This window comes from Eptesicus fuscus, chromosome 2 (assembly GCF_027574615.1).
Source record: "Eptesicus fuscus isolate TK198812 chromosome 2, DD_ASM_mEF_20220401, whole genome shotgun sequence".
Taxonomy (NCBI): Eukaryota; Metazoa; Chordata; class Mammalia; order Chiroptera; family Vespertilionidae; genus Eptesicus; species Eptesicus fuscus.
This window is the reverse complement of record NC_072474.1, coordinates 93,226,816-93,247,994: the sequence shown is the minus strand read 5'-3', so window position 1 is coordinate 93,247,994 and position 21,179 is coordinate 93,226,816. Positions and strand designations below refer to the sequence as shown.

The 21,179-nt window shown below is 37.0% G+C and overlaps 1 protein-coding gene across 3 annotated transcripts in view; it reads right to left on the bottom strand.

Moving 5' to 3' along the window:
• The window catches only part of PDS5A (PDS5 cohesin associated factor A), a 101,360-nt gene that overhangs the window by 5,982 nt on the left and 74,199 nt on the right, over positions 1 to 21,179 (bottom strand). For all 3 annotated transcript variants that reach the window (XM_054729414.1, XM_054729410.1, XM_054729421.1), the window contains exons 20-31: positions 20,891 to 21,014; positions 19,893 to 20,051; positions 16,704 to 16,772; positions 15,131 to 15,267; positions 10,271 to 10,394; positions 9,923 to 10,127; positions 9,335 to 9,449; positions 5,427 to 5,559; positions 4,757 to 4,876; positions 2,386 to 2,448; positions 1,246 to 1,391; positions 238 to 346 (exon numbers count right to left, since the gene is read on the bottom strand). In XM_054729414.1, coding sequence (XP_054585389.1) covers positions 238 to 346; positions 1,246 to 1,391; positions 2,386 to 2,448; positions 4,757 to 4,876; positions 5,427 to 5,559; positions 9,335 to 9,449; positions 9,923 to 10,127; positions 10,271 to 10,394; positions 15,131 to 15,267; positions 16,704 to 16,772; positions 19,893 to 20,051; positions 20,891 to 21,014 — 1,504 coding nt within the window. The remainder of the gene's footprint in view (positions 1 to 237; positions 347 to 1,245; positions 1,392 to 2,385; positions 2,449 to 4,756; positions 4,877 to 5,426; positions 5,560 to 9,334; positions 9,450 to 9,922; positions 10,128 to 10,270; positions 10,395 to 15,130; positions 15,268 to 16,703; positions 16,773 to 19,892; positions 20,052 to 20,890; positions 21,015 to 21,179) is intronic.

The following is a 21,179-nucleotide window of genomic DNA, read 5'->3' as shown; positions in this document are numbered from 1 at the left end:
TGATAGAGAAACATCGATCAGCTGCCTCTTGCACACCCCTTACTGGGGATGTGCCCGCAACCAAGGTACATGCCCTTGACCGGAATCGAACCTGGGACCTTTCAGTCCGCAGGCCGACGCTCTATCCACTGAGCCAAACCGGTTTCGGCAATTGACTGTGTGTTTCTTACCCCTACCATGAGATTTATAGTAAGAGTCTTCATGAGAGAAATCTACTTGTTAAATTTTAAAATTTACCTTATTCTTTACTGGGTCAATATTTTTTGCAGGTGTGACAGAAATAATTCTCACAGGGTTCTCTTCATTTTCACTAACTCCAGTTTCTGCTGCCTCTGAACTCTGCTCCCTGTGGAAGAAAAATAAACCAAAGCTTCTTTATGTTACCACATGAATAGAAAGTTTGTGCTCTCACCATATCAATAGAGAAACAAAGGTTCAGGCTGGTTTAGAAGAAGCAATGTTAGCAAGATTCAGATCTGTTGTTACAGACCATTCACTGGTCTCTTATTAGTAAGGTTATTGATTTCCATTTACTCTTACTAATATAAGACAGAAATAACTATCTAAAACAGTGGTTCTCAACCTTTCTAATGCTGCGACCCTTTAATACAGTTCCTCATATTGTGGTGACCCCCAACCATAAAATTATTTTCATTGCTACTTCATAACTGTAATTTTGCTACTGCTAATGAATCGTAATGTAAATCTGTGTTTTCCGCATATAAATTCAATTTATTTAAGAATTATATTTTCGCCTGGCTGGTGTAGCTCAGTGACTGAGTGTCGACCTATGAACCAGGAGGTCATAGCTTGATTCCCAGTCAGGGCATATGCCCAGGTTGCAGGCTTGATCCCCAGTGTGGGGTGTGCAAGACACAGTCAATCAATGATCCTCTCTCATCATTGATGTTTCTCTCTCTCTCCCTCTCTGAAATCAATAAAAAAAAAAAAAAAAAGGAAAAAAAGAATTATATTTTCCTATGTTAAAATTTCACATATAGATATACATAGAAGAAATTTCCATGTAAATTAGTTATATTATAAATCCTTGTGTTTTTTCCATTTAACTTTTCTACACACTTAGAATGCTATACTATACTGGCAATTTACATCATCAGTGCTAATTTAGCACTACTATTTTGTACCAAAATATTTCCTAAAGACTATTTTTATGATATAGTGCTTTAGGAAAAATAAAAAGATAAATTGAGTTGTGAAATAAAAACAAATGGGGAAAAAAATTACCTTGACCGATTTCCTGTTGAAGGGTTTAGCTCTGAATTTACATTAATGTTGCTTCCAGTCTCAGCTCCAGTGCTCCTAACATACGGTTTCCTTCCCGTTGCTGATAAAGGCTTGTTTACTGCACCTAGTACTCCAGTAGGTTTTGGCTAAAATTAAATATAAATGTTATTTTATACCTTACTGAAAAGAATACATACACATTTAGGCACATGTAAGAAATATTGTTTAGCTTAAGCCAAGGAATTATTGTTATTTTAGAAAGTCTATCCTAAATTTCTTAGAAAGTCTATCCTAAATTTCTTAGAAATGACGATTCTATGAAACTACACTTATCTGAATATAGTAATTACAAATCAAGTATTACCTGTACTTAATAATAATTAGGCAATATTTAATTATTCCTTACTGCTCAATTGAAATAAAAGGGCCCATAAACACAGTGAATATAATAAATAAGACATAATAAAATATATTACAAATAAAATGAGGGTATATAGTATTAGTTCAGATAGTGTTAATTGAAAATTAAATTTACTTTTGCTCTTTTAGGGGTCATATTACTTTTATATAATATAAACTGTCTAACTCATTAATACTTTGAAATTATTTCTTCCCGTTATATCTTACACATCTAAAATTATTATACTACTTTTCAGAAAAATCTGCTTTGTGAATTCTAAACTTTAGAATCAGGACTGATGAGAACACATGATCATAATTCAAACGCGTGTTTAATGGCAATAAAAGCCCCAGAGCTCAGCTTGTGTGCTCAGTGGTTGAGCATGGACCCGTGAACCAAAGAGGTCCCCAATTTGATTCCCGGTCGGGGCACATGCCCAGGGGTTTCAGGCTTGATCCCCAGAAAGGGGAGAGGTGATATGCAGGAGGAAGCTGATCGATGTGTCTCTCTCATCAGTTTCTCTCTCTTTCCCTTCCTCTCTAAAATCAATAAAAATATATTAAAAATAAAGAAAAAGAAAAAGCCCAAAAGAACAAATGCTTTAGATCCTACAATCCACAACATGATCCCTAAGAATCAAAAACTATAAAATCTGGGGGACAGTTAATGGTTATATCTCAGAGTATCAGAAGTAATATATACATGAAATAAAGATCCCCAAGTTATCTAGTACATAATACCTTTCCTGTTAACAGAAGTACTCGCGTCTCTTCTGAAATATAACTCTTGTCATTACAGAAATCCTATAAAAAAAAAATCAAAGTGAACATGCATATTTTTATTACATTTGTGTTTACATATCAATTAATCAGATAAAGCATATTTAATGAGCCATACCATAAGTCTAACTTTAAAATGAAATCCATGGCACATAAGACTTAGGCAAATATCAGAGATAAATTACTTAAATCATATTTAAAATGAAACACTTGCATTTTTTCATGTTTTGATTTTGTCCAAATCAAAAAGGTAAATACACCACCAAAATATAATTAAGTGAATTAAACCAAATGTGGACACTGAAGATACTTTCCTGTAAATTATATCTAGAGCTCTAATTTGATACTTCCATGCTTTTCTGTTACGTATCCTGGGAACAGCACACAAATAATCCACAGTGGTGTCAAAGAAACAAAATGCTTTACTACAATCAAGAATTTCATTAAAGTAACATTTTCTTTTATTATGTTCACCTTCATACTAGTGTTACAGGAAAGAACAGCGAGCTTACATGTGCCCATAAAGATATCATTTTTGACATGTGTTCTAGGCAAAGCTGTATCTTTTTTCTTTTCTTTTGCACAAAGGCTTTTATGTAGCTAAATTATATGTTACAAGGCCTAGGCACCAAAGTTCATTTATTTTATTCATGAAGATAATACTATAGCCTCACTAGTACTATTTCAATATGTCTAGTTTTCCAGTGTTTCAATTATATCAGATTAAAAGCAACATATTAGAAAAGAAAATGAGGAAAGTTGTTCATTGAAAACAGAAAAAACCCAAGATATCATTAACGGAAAAAAGACTAAGTTTCAAATATCAAATTAAGAAACTATTAAAATTATGTGCAATGACAAAACAATTTAATTATTGAGACTAGGATCACTACTGTATGAATATTCTATTTGGGTACTATTCCAGTCATGACAGCTTTGGGTTAACAACAAGTAAATTTAAATTCAAGAGCTTATTTAAGAATATTTGTAAAGATGAGTATATTCAATTAAAGGGCAAATAACTTTGTAATCCTTATTATTCCAATAAAAAAAACAGGCACAATATAAGCCAAATACTAAATCATTAAAGAAAATCTGATTAAAATTTTTGTGAAAGTATGGCATTTGAAGTAGGAAGCTTTATTTCCTGGAATGTTCTTCTGTAAAGTACTGTGTGGGGAGGGGGAAGATATTATTCTGAAGTCTACCTTCAGGTTTAAAAATGTGTAAAAAAATTTTAAGTATTGTATTTTTTCTGATTACAAGCACAGGAAAATTAAACTTCAAAATACCACCTTAAAGCAAGAAATAAAGGATTAAGAGTTTTTAAAAATGTTAACACTGAATCATTATTAAAGGAAATAGTCAAAAGAAAGATATTCCATACTCAATATTCTTTCTCTCCTTGATATGACTAATTTAAAAAAAGTTAGAGAGCCAGGCTGCAGGGGTTCAGTATTTGAGCGTCAACCTAGGAACCAGGAGGTCATGGTTTAATTCCTGGTCATGGCACATGCCCGGTTGCTGGTTCAATTCCCAGTAGGGGGCGTGCAGGAGGCAGCCGATTGATGATTCTCATCGTGGATGTTTCTCTCTCTTTCTCCCTCTCCCTTCCTCTCTGAAGTCAATAAAAGTAAATTAAAAAAAAAAGTTAACTAGAGAAACGTAAAGGAGATTGAGTTAGCTGGAAAACTTATTTACACGAAAAACTTAAATTTGCTGATAGCAGAATAAATGTACTATGTATTGCCCTAGCTGTTTTGGCTCAGCAGATAGAGCATCATCCTATGGACTGAGGGGTCCCAGGTTAGATTATTGGTCAAGGGCACATGCCTGGGTCGAGTTGCAGGCTTGATCCCCCATAGGGGGCGTGCAGAAGGCAGCCAATCAATGATTCTCTCTCATCATTGATGTTTCTATCTCTCTCTTCCTCTCTGAAATCAATAAAAATATATTTAAAAAAGTGGTTGATTGGAATCCAGGTCTATCAATTATCAAGACCAATTCCATTAATTCTAACTCTTTATTTCATATATATATATACAGTATATGAAATAAATGTATTACACTGTGTCAAACATTACATACTAGAAATATCCAGAAAGCTCACTTAAGAACACTACCACTGAGCAGGATTTGTACCCTCCTACTCTGTAAGGTGAGAATGATACTGTTCAGGGCTCTGGAAGACAAGCCCCCATTTCTTCATAAACTCACAGAGGTATTTTTTTTACTCTACAGTCAAGACAATCAAATATTTGCCACTAGGGTTGATGGTAACTGAATATTAAATCAGTTTGTGTGGTAGAAAAATGAAGGGAAAGAAAATTACCTTTTCAGGTTGTGTAAAAAATTTCATTGGAAGTACTGGATCCTTTGGTGAGTCTGCATTGCACAAAGCACTTTTACTATTTATAACACACAGAGCCACATCACATACAGTATAAAGTTTCTAGGGAGAAAAAAAAAAAAAGGTCATATATAGCTTTCAGTAGTGCAAAATAATTACAAGAACCAATTCTACCCAATGCATAAAATGGAATCAAAAGAAGAATGTGTGGTTATTATTTATTTCTTGAACATTTCACATTTGTATTTGACATTTATTCTTATGTAGCCTCCTGTTAAACAAAAACTCATTTAACATGAATGCCAAGTATGCATTAAACAACAGCAAACAAACCAAATCAAAGTAAACCAAAGAAAACAGAAAAAAATAAGATATACTTGTTTGTAAATCTCACTAAAAGTTTGTGAGACAGTACAGTTATAAAATTTATTAGCTCTCATCTCCTTGCTCTGGAGAAGTTTTAATGTCTTTTCAGAGTAATAAACAGGCCTCAAATAACAGAATTCAACAGTAACAAAACAATAAAAACTGACTATAAATATATATTTGTACAAACATTCTGTAATCAATGTATTAATTAATAGCAAAAACAAGTGGGACAAGGGCAAAAATATTTTTTCCTGTGACATCTTACTGGACCAACATATCTTACTTCATTTGTCTTGGATTCATCTGGAGACTGGGCATCTTTTGTTAACTTGATGTTCTCTGCCATCTTCTTCATAAAGGCATGGCTATTGTTTTCATTCTTTGTCATTAAAACTTCAAGCATGAACCATAGGCACCTAAATGGTAAACATTATTCACCTATTACACAGAGTACATGTAGGTGTTTCTGCTTAAATGGATTAAATATCTTTTTGGAGAGTTCTGATACTTGAATAGAATAAGAGCAAAATATACAATGAGGGGAAAAGGAGACTTAAGTAATACTTTAAACAATAAAGAATTTAAATAAAAAAAGTAAAATATAAAGAAAACCCTAATGATTAATAGAAATATCCTATTAATATTAAATTCAAATGGAAAATTAAATCACCAAAATATTAAAAATGAAGACAGCTAATGTGAGGAAATATGAGTTTCATGAGGCACATAAAGACTCATTCTAGGAGATCCAAGATGGCAGCGTAGATAAACATCTGGGCTGCTGCCGTCCACAACAATTGCCAAAACTACAACTAAAAGACAGAACGTCTATCACCCAGAACCACGGGAAAGCTGGCTGAGCAGAACCTCTATAACTAGTCTGAAACACACGGGAGCAATCAGGGCACAAACGCTGAAAAACTGAGGTACAGGGAGCACGCGGGCGATAGGAGCTGGTGGCGGAGCCCAGCCAGAGGCGGGCGTTGCTTTCTTCAATCCGAAGAGAGACAAGCCCCCAATCTCTCTGAAATCCAGTTTCAGGGGAGAGACTGGGCTGTCTGCCATTGGGTCGGAGTGAGGGTGGCTTACTAGCAGAGCTGCGAGGAGGTAGAATTGTTGGCTGCGCCGGGGCGCGAGACAGCGACACAAGGTCGGAGGCGGCTCATTGCCAGTCATTGCTGTTTGCCACGCCCTAGCTTAGTGACGCCCTGAGACTCCGCCCCACACAATCTACAAACACACCCAAGCTCCTAGCAGCGGCTTTTGCATATGAATGGCCTTCTCTATTGCAGTTTAAACTAGTAAAGAGACAGTTTAAAAGGCCTCCAAGGCCTCCAAGCTCCAAGCAGGGAGGAGAGGACGGCAGTTCTCACTGTAGCTCCTGGAGGGTGGCCTCAGACAGCAGTGGTCAGTGTGAGGCACCAGATTTCAACTGCTCACATCCATAAGTGACACATTCGGGAGGCGGACTCAGTGAGCACCAAAGCCCCACTGAAACAAGCCCTGTACCATAAGCATGTCTCCAGCGCAGCAGTGCTTCCATTATAGTAGACACAGCAGGTCCTCACAGCCAATTGGCCTGGTGGCCAATTCCTCCCAGTGTACCAACAGCAATCAAGGCTTTTAACTACACCAAGACTTTCCACTCAGCCCACAAAGGGGTGTACCAAGAGCGACCACCTAAGGTGATTGGGGAAGCTGAGCTACCGGCCCCTATAGGTCACTGACCACACAAAGCCACTCCATCAACACAGGGAGGCAGCCAAAATGCGGAGACACCGAAGTATGTCACGAATAGAAGAGATGGAGGAAGATAAACTAATGGACGACACAGTGTTCAGAATCACATTTATAAGTTTACTCAAGAATCTTCTAAAAACCGCTGAGAAACTTGAAGAGACCTTCAAGGACCTTAATGAGAATACAAAAAAAAAAAATGGAAAAGGACCAGTCAGAAATTATGCATACACTGTCTGAAATAAAGAATATACAGAAACTCAACTGTAGATCACCGTACCCGAAGAGTCAAACCAAAGATCTGGAATATGAGGAAGCAAAAAACACCCAACCAGAGAGGTGGAAAGAAAGAAGAATCCAAAAGTGTGAGGATAGCATAAGGAGCCTCTGGGACGGCTTTAAGCGTACCAACATCCGAATTTTTGGGGTGCCAGAAGAAGAGAGAGAGCAAGATACTGAAAACCTATTTGAAGAAATAATGACAGAAAACTTCCCCCACCTGGTGAAAGAAATAGACTTACAAGTTCAGGAAGTGCACAGAACCCCTAACAAGAGGAGTCCAAAGAGGACCACACCTAGACACATCATAATTAAAATGCCAAGGGCAAAAGACAAAGAGAGAATCTTGAAAGCAGCAAGAGAAAAACAGTTAGTTACTTACAAGGGATTACCCATACGACTGTCAGCTCATTTCTCTACAGAAACTATGCAGGCCAGACGGGAGTGGCAAGAAATATTCAAAGTGATGAACAACAAGAACCTACAGCCAAGATTACTCTACCCAGCAAAGCTATCATTCAGAATTGAAGGTCAGACGAAGAGCTTCACAGATAAGATAAAGCTAAAGGAGTTCATCACCACCAAACCAGGATTATATGAAATGCTGAAGGGTATTCTTTAAGAAGAGGAAGAAGAAGAAAAAGGTAAAGGTAAAAATTATGAACAACAAAAAGACATCAAATACATATCTACCAAGAAGTGAATCTAAAAATCAAGTGAATAAAAATTCTGAAGAACAGAATGGACTGGTGAATATAATAGAATCAGAGTCATAGAAAGGGAGGGGACAGACAATTATCAGGAGGAAGGGGGCCTGAGGGGTACAGGAAGAGATTGGACAAAATCTTATACCTATGGATGAAGACAGTGGCGGGGGGTAAGGGCATGGGGTGGGGTGGGGAATCAGGTGGAGGGGAGCTATGGGGGGGGGGGGAGAGGAACACCTGTAATAATCTGAACAATAAAGATTTATTGAAAAAAAAAAAAAAGACTCATTCTAGCTCAGCCAGCATGGCTCAGTGGTTGAGTGTTGACCTATGAACCAGGAGTTCACAGTTTGATTCCCGGTCAGGGCATATACCCCGTGTGGGGCGTGTAGGAGGCAGCCAATCAATGAATGATTCTCTCTCATCACTGAAGTTTCTATTTCTCTCCCTCTCCCTTCCTCTCTGGGGAAAAAAAAAAAAAAGACTTCTAGCCCTGACTGGTGTGGCTCAGATGGTTAGAGTGTCGTCCTGTATTCTGAAAGGTCTCGGGTTCGATTCCCAGTCAGGGGACACACCTAGGTTTCGGCTTCCATCCTCGGTCAGGATGCATATGAGAGGCAACCGACAGATATATCTCTCTCACATTGATGTTTCTCTCCCTCTCCCTTCCCCTCTCTAAAACCAATAAACATATCCTCAGGTGAGGATTAAAAAAACAAAGAGTACAAAGCAAAAGCCAGCAATGGAAAAGAAAGTAAGTATCGCTTTAAAGTTTCTCTGAGGCCATTTGCAGATAATCCTAGGCCCTCTCTCACTTGTTCACACTGCACCACACACCAAATTCCAGTTCACATAAAGAATACTCTCGGAACCAGTGTTTTGTAATCGTGACTTGCCTGTCTTTCCTCTAGAGACAAATATGTGCCTGGGGTAACAAATCTAATTTTGTATTACCCCACTCTTTTTTTTTTTTTAATATATTTTATTGACTTTTTACAGAGAGGAAGAGAGAGGGACAGAGAGCCAGAAACATCGATGAGAGAGAAACATCGATCAGCTGCCTCCTGCACACCCCCCACGGGGGATGCGCCTGCAACCAAGGTACATGCCCTCGACCGGAATCGAACCTGGGACCCTTGAGTCCACAGGCAGACGCTCTATCCACTGAGCCAAACCGGTTTCGGCTGTATTACCCCACTCTTGCCATAGAATATTTTGTATGTTCACGCATATTTTTAGGCATTATCTTTTGAGGTTAAAAGTAAAGATCATTTAAAGGAGAGAGATTTTTACTACATGGCTTTCTAAGTTGTCAAACTAAGTAACTGAATCATGTATTAATATAAACAGCAAAAATAACAAAACATAAAAGGGTTTTTATTCTAATGGGAATAGTAAGAGAACAAATTAAGCATTTTTTAAAAAGTAAAAATAATTTTAAGAATTTGTGAAAATCAACAGGACTTACTCTTTAATATCACGAAGCTGATCAACATCTTGTGATCTTGTAAAATCTGGATCATGGGCTAGCAGGTGAATCATGTATGGAACTACATATTCAGGCAACAGTGATAATAATTTCTCTAAAGTAAAAACATTATTATTAACAACAGTAAAGGTAGCTTTTCTAAAATCCCTCTACTTCAGTTTCCATTTTCCCTCTCAGTTATTCTACATTACAGGCAACATAAAACCCAATATTATAATACTTTTATTTCTATTTTAAATGTTATAAAACCAAAGAATAAATTAGATGATATAGAGGGTCCCTGGCAAAGCTAGAATAATTCTTTACTCACTGACATTTGAGCAAAGTGTTCTAATTGAGCCATACTGCTGACCCCATAAGAAAAATGCAGTTTCCTCAAACAGTATCATGCACTATAGAGGACTCAGAAACCAGAACTTTAGATTTTAGGTACATCATAATTGCAAAGAGAGCATTCTATAAAAATCACAGTGTTATTATAAATTACAAGAGAAATATATAAAGTACTCCCCCAACGACATACTGACAGGATATACTTGCACACCAGAAACTTTCAGAGTGACTTACCAGTAGCCATAGGGTTCTGTTTAATGTACTCCCTGCGAATACTGATATTTTTTAGTAAACACTGTCGTGCATGAGCTCTTCTCTCCTTCACAGGATCTTTGGCACATAAGGCAAAGATTGCCATATACTCCAATGGAAGAAGTAACTTCACAAGGGCCTTATGCAGTTTCTGCGCAAATATCTGCCTTACTTGGTAGCACTCATCCTACAGCAGCACAAAACCAAAAATACTTAAATACAATCTCTTTTGTGCACATATACATACTGTAAATGGATCTATATCCATAGAATACTTTCTACGTATTTAACTTTGAAGGCTAAGTAACTGACAAAAATAAGATTACTTACATTAATAACAAGTGCACAGAGCTGAAACTGTTCTGGGGTTATAATTTCATGGTAACAAGGTTCCTGAGCAAGCTTCATTATGGCACTACCAGCAGCTAATCGCAAGCGAGACATATCAGATTTACTATAAACAAAAAAGAAATAAACATTTCCTATAACCATTATCATTCATAAAAATACTTTGATCCCTTTTTTGAGTATTAAGATATTCAGCACAATTTATGCTTAAAATGACAATGTACAAATATGGGAAAGCTACTTTGAATCCTTGAATTCAATACAGGTAAAAAGGCTCGAATCATAGTGACTATCTGATAATAAATTTATATGCCTTCATTTTTAGTTATGTAGCTTTGATCCTCCACCACAGCCAATAAACTCTGCTTACGATCACAACCACACTAACTGCAGCTCTCGGAAGAACATTAGGAACTATATTTCTCATTTTAAGAGAAATACACGTTCATTGTAGAAAATCTGATTTTAAAACCACCAAATTAAAATCACCTATTAATTAAAATATATTTCCAACAATTTTTAAATGCACATGCTTGTATACACACGTTTAATAGAATTCTAGCTTAAGCCTATTGTCTGATGAAATGAAGAGCTAGAAATCAGGAAATGATTTGTACCAGAAAAGGGGAGGTATCAGACAAATATCTAAAAGGAAAAGATGCCTCCCTGGCTGGCATGGCCCAGAGGTTAGAACATTGACTGGCCCAAGCACCAAAGGGTTGAGGGTTTGATTCCCAGTCAAGGGCACGTACCTGATTTGCAGGTTTGATACCTGGCCTGTCAGGTGCATGGGAGAGGCAACTGATCGATGTTTCTCTCTCACATCGATGTTTCTCTCTCTTTCCTTTGCTCCCTTCCACTTTCTCTAAAAATCACTGGGCCCTAGACGGTTTGGCTCAGTGGATAGAGCGCCGGGCCTGCGGACTGAAGGGTCCCAGGGCACATGCCCAGTCAAGGGCACATGCCTGGGTTGCAGGCTCGATCCCCAGTAGGGGGCATGTAGGAGGCAGCCGATCAAAATGATCCTCTCTCATCATTGATGTTTCTCTCTCTCTCTCCCTCTCCCTTCCTCTCTGGGGGAAAAAAAAAATCACTGGGAAAAATATCCTCGGGTGAGGATTAACAACAAAATTTGAAGGAAAGGCTATGGGGATGAGAACCAGTCTATCTCAAGTACCAATCTCCGAGGAGACTTCCTTTTGCACCATCAGTTTTAAAAGGGAAACTGGGAGGTCCATGCACTCTCACCCAGTGGACTTTTTATCACCTAAATCAGGGTTGGGAACGTCTGGCCTGCAGGCTGTATAAGGCCTGCAAAATCATTTGGGCTGGCCCTGCCAAGGTATTAGGTGTGAGTTCATGAAATTGATAATTTTGTATTGCTTGTGAATGATGCTATAAATATCTAAATGGCCCTTGTCAGAAAAAAGGTTCCCTACTCCCGATCCTAAGTAGTAAAAAGTGACACTGAATGGGATGAAAGGACGATCTTCTCACTTCAACTTCTTTGCGAAACATAGCATGGCTGTGAAGACTGTAGGAAATGTGAAAATCTGGTCAGAATCCATAAGGGACTATTATTTAGCATAGCAGTCACCAAACTTCTGGACCTCACAGACCACCAGTTGATGACCGCTGGTTTAGCATACAAGAGGAGAAAGCATGGCACTCTTGGGTAACAGGACTGTCAAAGTGAGCACTGGCACCCTAGCTGGTTTGGCTCAGTGGATAAGAGCATTGGCCTGTGGACCAGAAGGTCCCGAGTTCAATTCTGGTCAATGGCATATGCTCGGTTTGCGGCCTTGATCCCCAGTAGGGGGCGTGCAGGAGGCAGCCGATCAATGATTCTCTCTGATCATTGATGTTTCTATCTCTCCTTCTCCCTCTCCATTCCTTGCTGAAATCAAGGACTTTTTATCACCTAAATCAGGGTTGGGAACGTCTGGCCTGCAGGCTGTATAAGGCCTGCAAAATCATTTGGGCTGGCCCTGCCAAGGTATTAGGTGTGAGTTCATGAAATTGATAATTTTGTATTGCTTGTGAATGATGCTATAAATATCTAAATGGCCCTTGTCAGAAAAAAGGTTCCCTACTCCCGATCCTAAGTAGTAAAAAGTGACACTGAATGGGATGAAAGGACGATCTTCTCACTTCAACTTCTATGCGAAACATAGCATGGCTGTGAAGACTGTAGGAAATGTGAAAATCTGGTCAGAATCCATAAGGGACTATTATTTAGCATAGCAGTCACCAACCTTCTGGACCTCACAGACCACCAGTTGATGACCGCTGGTTTAGCATACAAGAGGAGAAAGCATGGCACTCTTGGGTAACAGGACTGTCAAAGTGAGCACTGGCACCCTAGCTGGTTTGGCTCAGTGGATAAGAGCATTGGCCTGTGGACCAGAAGGTCCCGAGTTCAATTCTGGTCAATGGCATATGCTCGGTTTGCGGCCTTGATCCCCAGTAGGGGGCGTGCAGGAGGCAGCCGATCAATGATTCTCTCTGATCATTGATGTTTCTATCTCTCCTTCTCCCTCTCCATTCCTTGCTGAAATCAATAAAAATATATTTAAAACAAAACAAAGTGAGCACTGGTAACAATGAGGGACCATTAGATGGATTCTGAGGCAGCAAGAGAAACAATTCACAGGCTTGATCTCATTTAATTTTCATTCCGTAAGATGAGGAAATTGAGGCTTAGAAAAGTGATATAAGTTCATAGTTAGTAAACAGATTATGTAATTGTATTAAGTTTCTGATTCTACAGCCTAAATTATACCATAAGTATGTAATATCAAATTATAATCTACCTATATTGCATGATATATATGTTCCATAATTAACCACTCACCTATTTTTTTGTGATAACAAAAAATTCTGTAAAGAGCATGGTTCTTTTTATTATTTCATGAGTGTAAAAATAGAGTCAAAGGATAACATTTTTAAGGATCTAGACAAAAAATGCCAAACTGTCCTGACAAGACTGTGCCAATACATATTTACTGGAATAATGAGGGAATTCATTTCCCTGATCCCATGGAACTATTCCTTTAAAAATATAAATATATATTTTTGCCCAGCTGGCATGGCTCAGTGGTTGAGCATTGACCTATAGGTCCCGGTTCGATTTGGGTCAGGGCACAGCCAGGGTTGCAGGCTTGATCCCCAGTAGGGGGCATGCAGGAGGCAGCTGATCAATGATTCTCATATTGATGTTTCTATCTCTCTCCCCCGCCCCTTGAAATCAATAAATATATACTTTTGCTGATCTAACAGGCAAGATGTATCACTTAAGTTTGAATTGTACTTAGTGATGTTAAACATTTAAAAAAAACACATATTTTTATTGATTTCAGAGAGGAAGGGAGAGAGAGAGATAGAAATATTAATGATGAGAGAGAATCACTGATTGGTTGCCTTCTGCATACCCCATATTGGGGATCAAGCCCGCAACCCAGGCACATGCCCTTGACTGGAATCAAACCTGCACTCCTCCAGTCCACAGGCTGATGCTCTATCCACTGAGCCAAATCGGCTAGGGCATGTTAAACATTTTTAAAGGTAAACTGGTACATAGTCTTCTGGGGATCCTGCCTATTTATCATTGATTTGTAAAAGCTCCTTTTATTAAGCCTTTGCCATGCACGGTACATAGTTTCCCTAAATTTGAAACTTCTCATTATTCCTAACTCAGCTCTAATCTTCAATCTGTTCATACAAAGCTGCCCTTGGCTTGTTCTATGATAAAAATAATTTTTCATGGTTTTCTTCAGTTTATCAAAACATTCAGCATCTCTACTGTAATTGCTCATTTCCTATCTCTTCCACCAGAATGCATATTCCTTGGAGGGAGAGATTTTTGTATGTTTAAAAAGCATAGCAGTACCTGATATGAGAGTGCTCAATAAATACTGTATGCATAAATGAATAATAAAACCTGTCCTCTTAACACCAGTTTTAAAGTAGGATGCATCACAAGTAGGATTCTTGTTATTTCTGTTAGTGCTTTTCGAAATCATCAAGAATTTGAAATAAGCTAGGATCATAAAAACTTTGGGTTTTATTTTCATCTTAGAAAGAACAGAAAGTAGAGATGGTAATTTCACAGATTTGAAGAGCAAAAATGTGTAGAAATAAAAACATTTTATTTTGCATTTGGAGGACCTTGTAGTATTCTGCAACTCTTCTTCTTTTTGAACCTACACTGAAATTTTTATTCCTTTCGTTTTACCAAGTCACTCCACTTTTTAAATCACTATACTATACAAAGTAAGTTCCTTGAAGGAAAGAACTGAATCTTACCTGTTTTTCCTGCAAAGTTTTTTTTTTTTCCTAAAAAATATATTTTATTGATTTTTTACAGAGAGGAAGGGAGAGGGATAGAGAGTTAGAAACACTGATGAGCTGCCTCCTGCATACTCCCTACTGGGTATGTGCCTGCAACCAAGGTACATGCCCTTGACCGGAATCGAACCTGGGACCCGAGTCCGCAGGCCGACGATCTATCCACTGAGCCAAACTGGTTAGGGCCTGCAATGTTTTTCATAGTGTTTTGCAAAGAGTAGTATTCAACAGATAATTGATTAAACAAATGCTGATGCTAACTGTAACATTTCTACAGTGATAATGACTAAAACTTTATTGGGAAGAGTTTAGTCTTTAGGAGTGAAAAAAAATATAACATCACTATTGAGATGTAAAACCCAAATGAGTACATGAAAATTGATTCCAAAGTACATGGTGCAATTACAACATTCAATGTTAATTAGGTAAATAATTCCTATGTAAGCTCTACCAACATTTTGAGCTAAAAAAATTAAAAATGAAGAAAAATCTCACCTGATCCTCTTCTGCTCTGTCAGGTCACCCTCACTAACCAACATCGCTGATAATAACCGAAGAGTTGAATTGGCAGATTTAGACTGGTTGTTTTTCATACCCAACAGCCACCTTACCAGAAGTTTAATTGCCTGTACCTATAAAATATTAACATGCTAAAAAAAGAAAGCAACCTAAAATTCCAATTAAATGGAAAATTAATTTAATTAGATAAGTGAGCTTACTTAATTGCCAGCAGACATGTTTTATTAAATAAGTCTGCAGAATAATAACAATAAGGACTAATATTTATTCCATTTAATCTGCCACCAGGCACTTTTCCTAGGGCTGTAAATGTATTAACTTATTTAATCTCCAAGCAACTCTATGAGGGAAGTATTATCTCCACAGTAAGACAACTGAGACATTATTATGACAGATAACTTGTCCAAGGTGTGGCTCCTGAACTTAGGCCTTTCACACCCTAACACACTTGCCCAGTGTTTTCAAAGTATGTGAAAATATATTGTTTAAAATAACTATTTAAACTATGCCAATTATAGTGATTAAAAATAACTATTACTATTTAGACAAATATTCTTTGTAGTACTGAAAAACTATTTTGATGAAACCATCAAGTCTAATTCAATCTCATTTAACATTCTGGTAAAAAAAAAACCAACCAACACTAGGAGATTACATTTGTGGTCATAATTACTTGGAAGCTTATACTCAAAAGATTGCTACCAACATATGTGAAAGCACTAGCTAAAGGATCTAGGTGTTATTTTATATATTTATTGACAACCTGGAAAAAGGAACTGATGGACTATATAATGACTCTGAAGTTACACAAGGTGAATCAGATTATCAAGGAAAGTGATAATGAAGAAGTCTTGTTTTAAATCCCAACACTATCACTTTAAAAATTAGCTTTATGAGGTACAATTTACATCTACTGAAAGTTACCATTCGATGACAGCCATCTGTTTTTGCCAAGTTAATATTAATATGCTTATAGGTAGGTAGATAGTGGTGGTGAGACTAGATCTGAGATCTAGATTTTGAGCATCAACATTCTGCAAACAGTCACTTGAGTAAAAATAGCCTCACTGAAAATGTTTTAGCTGGCAGGAAGGTCTACATAAGATGCAGATATATTATCTATCTAAATAAAAGCCTAAGCGACCATCACAACCGAACAACAACTAACTAGGCTGTGTGGGGCGACCAGGCAGAGGCGGGGAGTGGGGGGGGCAGTGAGGGGTGATCAGGCCAGCAGGTAGAGGCAGTTAGGGGTAATCAGGCAGACAGGCAGGTGAGCGGTTAGGAGCCAGTGGTCCAGGATTGTGAGAGGGTGCAGGCTGGGCTGAGGGGACCCTCCCCACTCCCATGCACAAATTTTGTGCACCGGGCCTCTAGTCTATATATAAATAACTCAGTGAAAACTATGGTTTCTTTGAGAAACACAACTTTTGATTTAAAAATAAAGCAACTCATTTGAAACTGATTCTTAACTATTAGGTTAAAAAAAGTTTATCTATGAATGTTTATTATTTCAACATAAAAGTTATCAAGACCTACACAAATTTACCTTTGCTAGTACTTCTGGGGAAACCTCTTCATCTGGAGACCACAATTTTCCATTCTTCTCACCTGTTGACTATAGTCAATTGAATAAATTTAATTTTTAGAAAAAAGTTTAAAGTTTTGCTCATTAAATTTTTCATGCTGAACAATGCAGTGCTATAGGAAAGTCATCAAGAATAGCTTAGAAAAGAACAAAGTTGAAGAATTCAAACTTCCTGATTTTGAAGCTTACTAGAGATCTATAGTAATCAAGATAATGTGATTGGTACTGACGTTAAGTATTACCATTTAGACCAATGAAATGAAAGAGAGAAACCAGAAAACCCTCAAATATATATGTTTAACTGATTATTTTAAGGGTGCTAAGATCAATTATTAAGGAAAGAAGAGTCTCTTCAACAAATGGCACTAGATATCCACAGGCAAAAGAATAAAGCTGAACTGTTACCACGTATCATATAAAATATGAACTTGAAATGGATCAAAGATCTAATTTAAGAGCTAGAAAACTATAAAACTCTCAAGAAGATATGGGGGAAATCTTTATGATCTTAGATTTAGTGAATATCTGACAAAGGTTTAATATTCAGGTTATATAAAGAATTCTTACAAACTCAACAATGAGGACAAACAATTCAATTAAAGGTGGGCAAAGGACTTTGAAAATCCAAAGAAAATATTTAAATGGCCAAAATGCACATAAAAAAAAATCCCCAACATCATGTCATTAGGGAAATATAAATCAAAACCACAAGATAATGCTTCTTTTATGGCTATTATAAAAAAAAAAAAAAAAAAACACCCAGAAAAGAATAGTGTTGCAAAGATGTATTGGAATTGGAAGCCTTGTGCATTGTTGGTGGGAATATAGAGCTACTGTGGGAAACAGTCTGGTGATCCCTCAAAAAGTTTCACATAGAATGACTATATGACTCAGAAATTCCACTCCTAGGTATATACCCCAAAGATCTGAAAACAGGAACTCAAATGTTCATATCAGCATTATTCATAATAATCAAAAGGTAGAAAAAAATCCAAGTGTCTATCAATAGATGAATAAACAATATGTAGGCTACACACACAATGGATTATTATTCTAGCATAAAATGAAGTTCTGATACATACTACAGTATAACACAACCTTGAAAGCATTATACTCAGTGAAATAAGCCAGACACAAAAGAACCAATACTGTATGATAAGAGGTATGTAGAAAAGGCAAATTCATAGAGCCAGCAAGTAGAACAGAGTTTACCAGGGGTTGGAGGCAATGGGAAGTCATTGGTTAGTGAATACAGTTTCCGTCTGAGATGATAAGTTCTAGAAGTAGATAGTAGTGATGGTTACACAACAATGGGGATGCATATTTTAGCTGGTAGTTTGGGCCATTTTGGAAGAGTTACTTGGCTTTCCTATCTCCCATGTACTAGTATACAGGAGGTATATATAAATATATGATTAAACTTGTTTGTCTTTTAAAATGAATCAAAACAAAAACATCCAACAAAAAGAATAAGAATGTGGGTGAATATAGCATAGGCAAACTGTATACTTAATGGTAAAAATGGCGAAATTATTTTATGTATATTTTATCACACAAAAAGAGCCATTTTAAATTAGGATCCATCAACAATTAAGTCATCATCTAAGAGGTGCCTTAAATTTCACATTTGTTGCCAGCTACATCTAGCAACAGTTCAAAAAACAGCACAAGAATGTGGAACAGGAATGAGACTTTGGCCATGCTCTTCCATCCTTGTCTATTACATCCAAATGGGGGAAGGGAAAAGAGGAGAGAGTGCACTGCCAAGTATCTTTCTACCTAAGCTCAGAAATTGAGGACTTGAAGACCACTGGACCATGTGGAAGTCAGCACTGAACTGAAAGGCACCCACAATGATCCAGCAGATAAGACTGGTTTGTCTTTATTAAATAACTCTTTAGTGCTGTCCGATTAGCTCAGTTGGTTAGAGTCTTATCCTCATATGCCAAGGTTGTGGGTTTGATCCTGGTCAGGGTACATACAAAAAGCAACCAATAAGTGTATAAATAAGTAGAGCAACAAATCGATGTTTCTCTATCCCCCTCTTCCTCTAGCTCTAAAATCAATTAAATAACTTTTTAATTTAGGTACATTTAATAGAGGTTTTTTAAATTTTTATTTATTTATTTATTGTCTAAAGTTTTACATATGTCTCCTTTTCCCCTGATTGAACCCCTCCCACCCAACTAAAGTAGAGATTCTTAATCAGAGGTGTGTTTGGACTCCAACTGAGAGCTAATAAATTAGCATGTGCGTGCATGTGCGAGCACACACACTCACACACAATTTATTAACTAAAACAGAATACATAAATCTAGGGCCAAAGAGCAATGTAATTATATTTCAAAATGCTAGTCAAATTCAATTCCATTTTTTTAAAAAAATGTATTTTATTGATTTTTTACAGAGAGGAAGGGAGAAGGACAGAGAGCTAGAAACATCGATGAGAGAGAAACATCGATCGGCTGCCCCCCGCACACCCTCCACTGGGAATGTGCCCGCAACCAACGCACATGCCCTTGACCGGAATCGAACCTGGGACCCCTCAGTCCGCAGGCCGACGCTCTATCCACTGAGCCAAACCGGTTTCGGCCAATTCCATTTTTTAACAATGTTTAATAAAACAAAATTCTGGCACTCAAATAAATTGTCATTCGACTTATATATTTTACATCATAATTTATCCATCTCACGTTCTCATTCTTTCTTTCTTTCTTTTTTAATATTATTTTTTATTGATTTAAGAGAGGAAGGGAGAGGGAGAGAGAGACAGAAACATCAATGATGAGAGAGAACCATTGATCAGCTGCCTCCTGCATGCCACCCACTGGGGGTGGGGTCTACAACATGGACATGTGCCCTTGACTGGAATCAAACCTGGGACCTTTCAGTCCTCAGGCCAACGCTCTATCCGCTGAGCCAAACCAGCTAGGGCTCATTTTTTCTTTCTTAAATGTTAATATCTAGTAATAGCTAAACAGAAGTCAGAATGTCATTTGGAAATTAAGTAAATAAATAAGGAGGGAAAGCATACAATAATTTAAAAAGAATTATAACTAAAGAAGCAGAAATGTTTACTCTGTGATAAAGATGTAGATAGAGAATAGTTTTAATCTCATGATTCTAAATTTAATTAAATGAGAAACTTACCCTGTCATTCATTAGCAGGTCTTTCACAATAAAATTTGCTACTACAGATTTCATTGGGGAAGCAAATTGATCTGGTGCTAACATAGAAATGTGGCCCAATGAAACTAATGGAGTTATAAGTTGTTCTGGTACATCAGCATTCAGACTCCTACTGAGTGGCTATAAAAATAAAACAGTCAAAATTACCAGTTTGTTTTGTAAACAGCTAGACATTCTACAGAAAGAGTAAATGTTCCCAAGTCCTCCTGAATTTATCATGCTCAAACAAATCTGTTCTAATGATATGATCAAAAGTAACTTCAGCCATATCAGACACTTGACTCTTATTTCACCTACTAAAATTTAACAAGTATGAAGAATGTAGAAAATAGATAATAGAAAAAATAAAGCGCAATTAAAGGTAGGAGTGAAAACAAGAACATTTCTGTATCATCAAATCAGCATTATTTTTGAGCCATGTACAAGAACAGTTTTGTTATGTTAATGGATTTTTTATCCTGTGGAAGCATTTTAAATGACCACGAATCATAAAAAACCAGACATTACTGGGTTCTGTTCATATTAATAATCCAATTTTATGGTAATAGGAATACCTTTCTAGTAATGGAACCAGGCCAAGAATCATACATATGGAAAGGCCAACAGGACTAATTTTCAGGTAGGGGTGTCAGGTACTTTTAACTTGGTGGTTCAAAGTCATCTAACTAATAGTTTTTGAGGATTAAATGGATCACTGACCCAATTAAGTAAAATTTCCTAACACAAACATACAAACACCCTTCCATATGTAGTATTTAAATATATAATCTGACCTAAAGGCTGGCAATATATTGCTGAATAAACAGAGAGTCCCTGCTCCAATGGAATTTATATTCTAGGGTGGGATAAAAAAAAACACCTAAAAAACAACAAAAAACCCCCACAACAAACAAAAAACCTACCTTCACAGACCATAAAAATAAAAATCAACATAAAGACACCCTACATATTATATATACCTCAAAAATCTGTGCAAGCTGGACTTCTTTATTTGTGAATATGGCATGTATACAGTGAACAGCCTGTTTTGCTTGGTGTGGAGTACCTCTCTTTGCTTTCTGATGTAAAATAGGAATTAAAGTCCTGTAAAAAATAATATCATAGTTAAAAAACACACAAAACAAAAGCCCATAAGCTACAAGTAGTTGTTTTGGTTACCTACTATGTTCTCTTCCATAACTATTTGGATATATACTATCTATCTTAAAAACTACCAGATTTATAGAAAGATCTAAAGTTCCTTCTCAG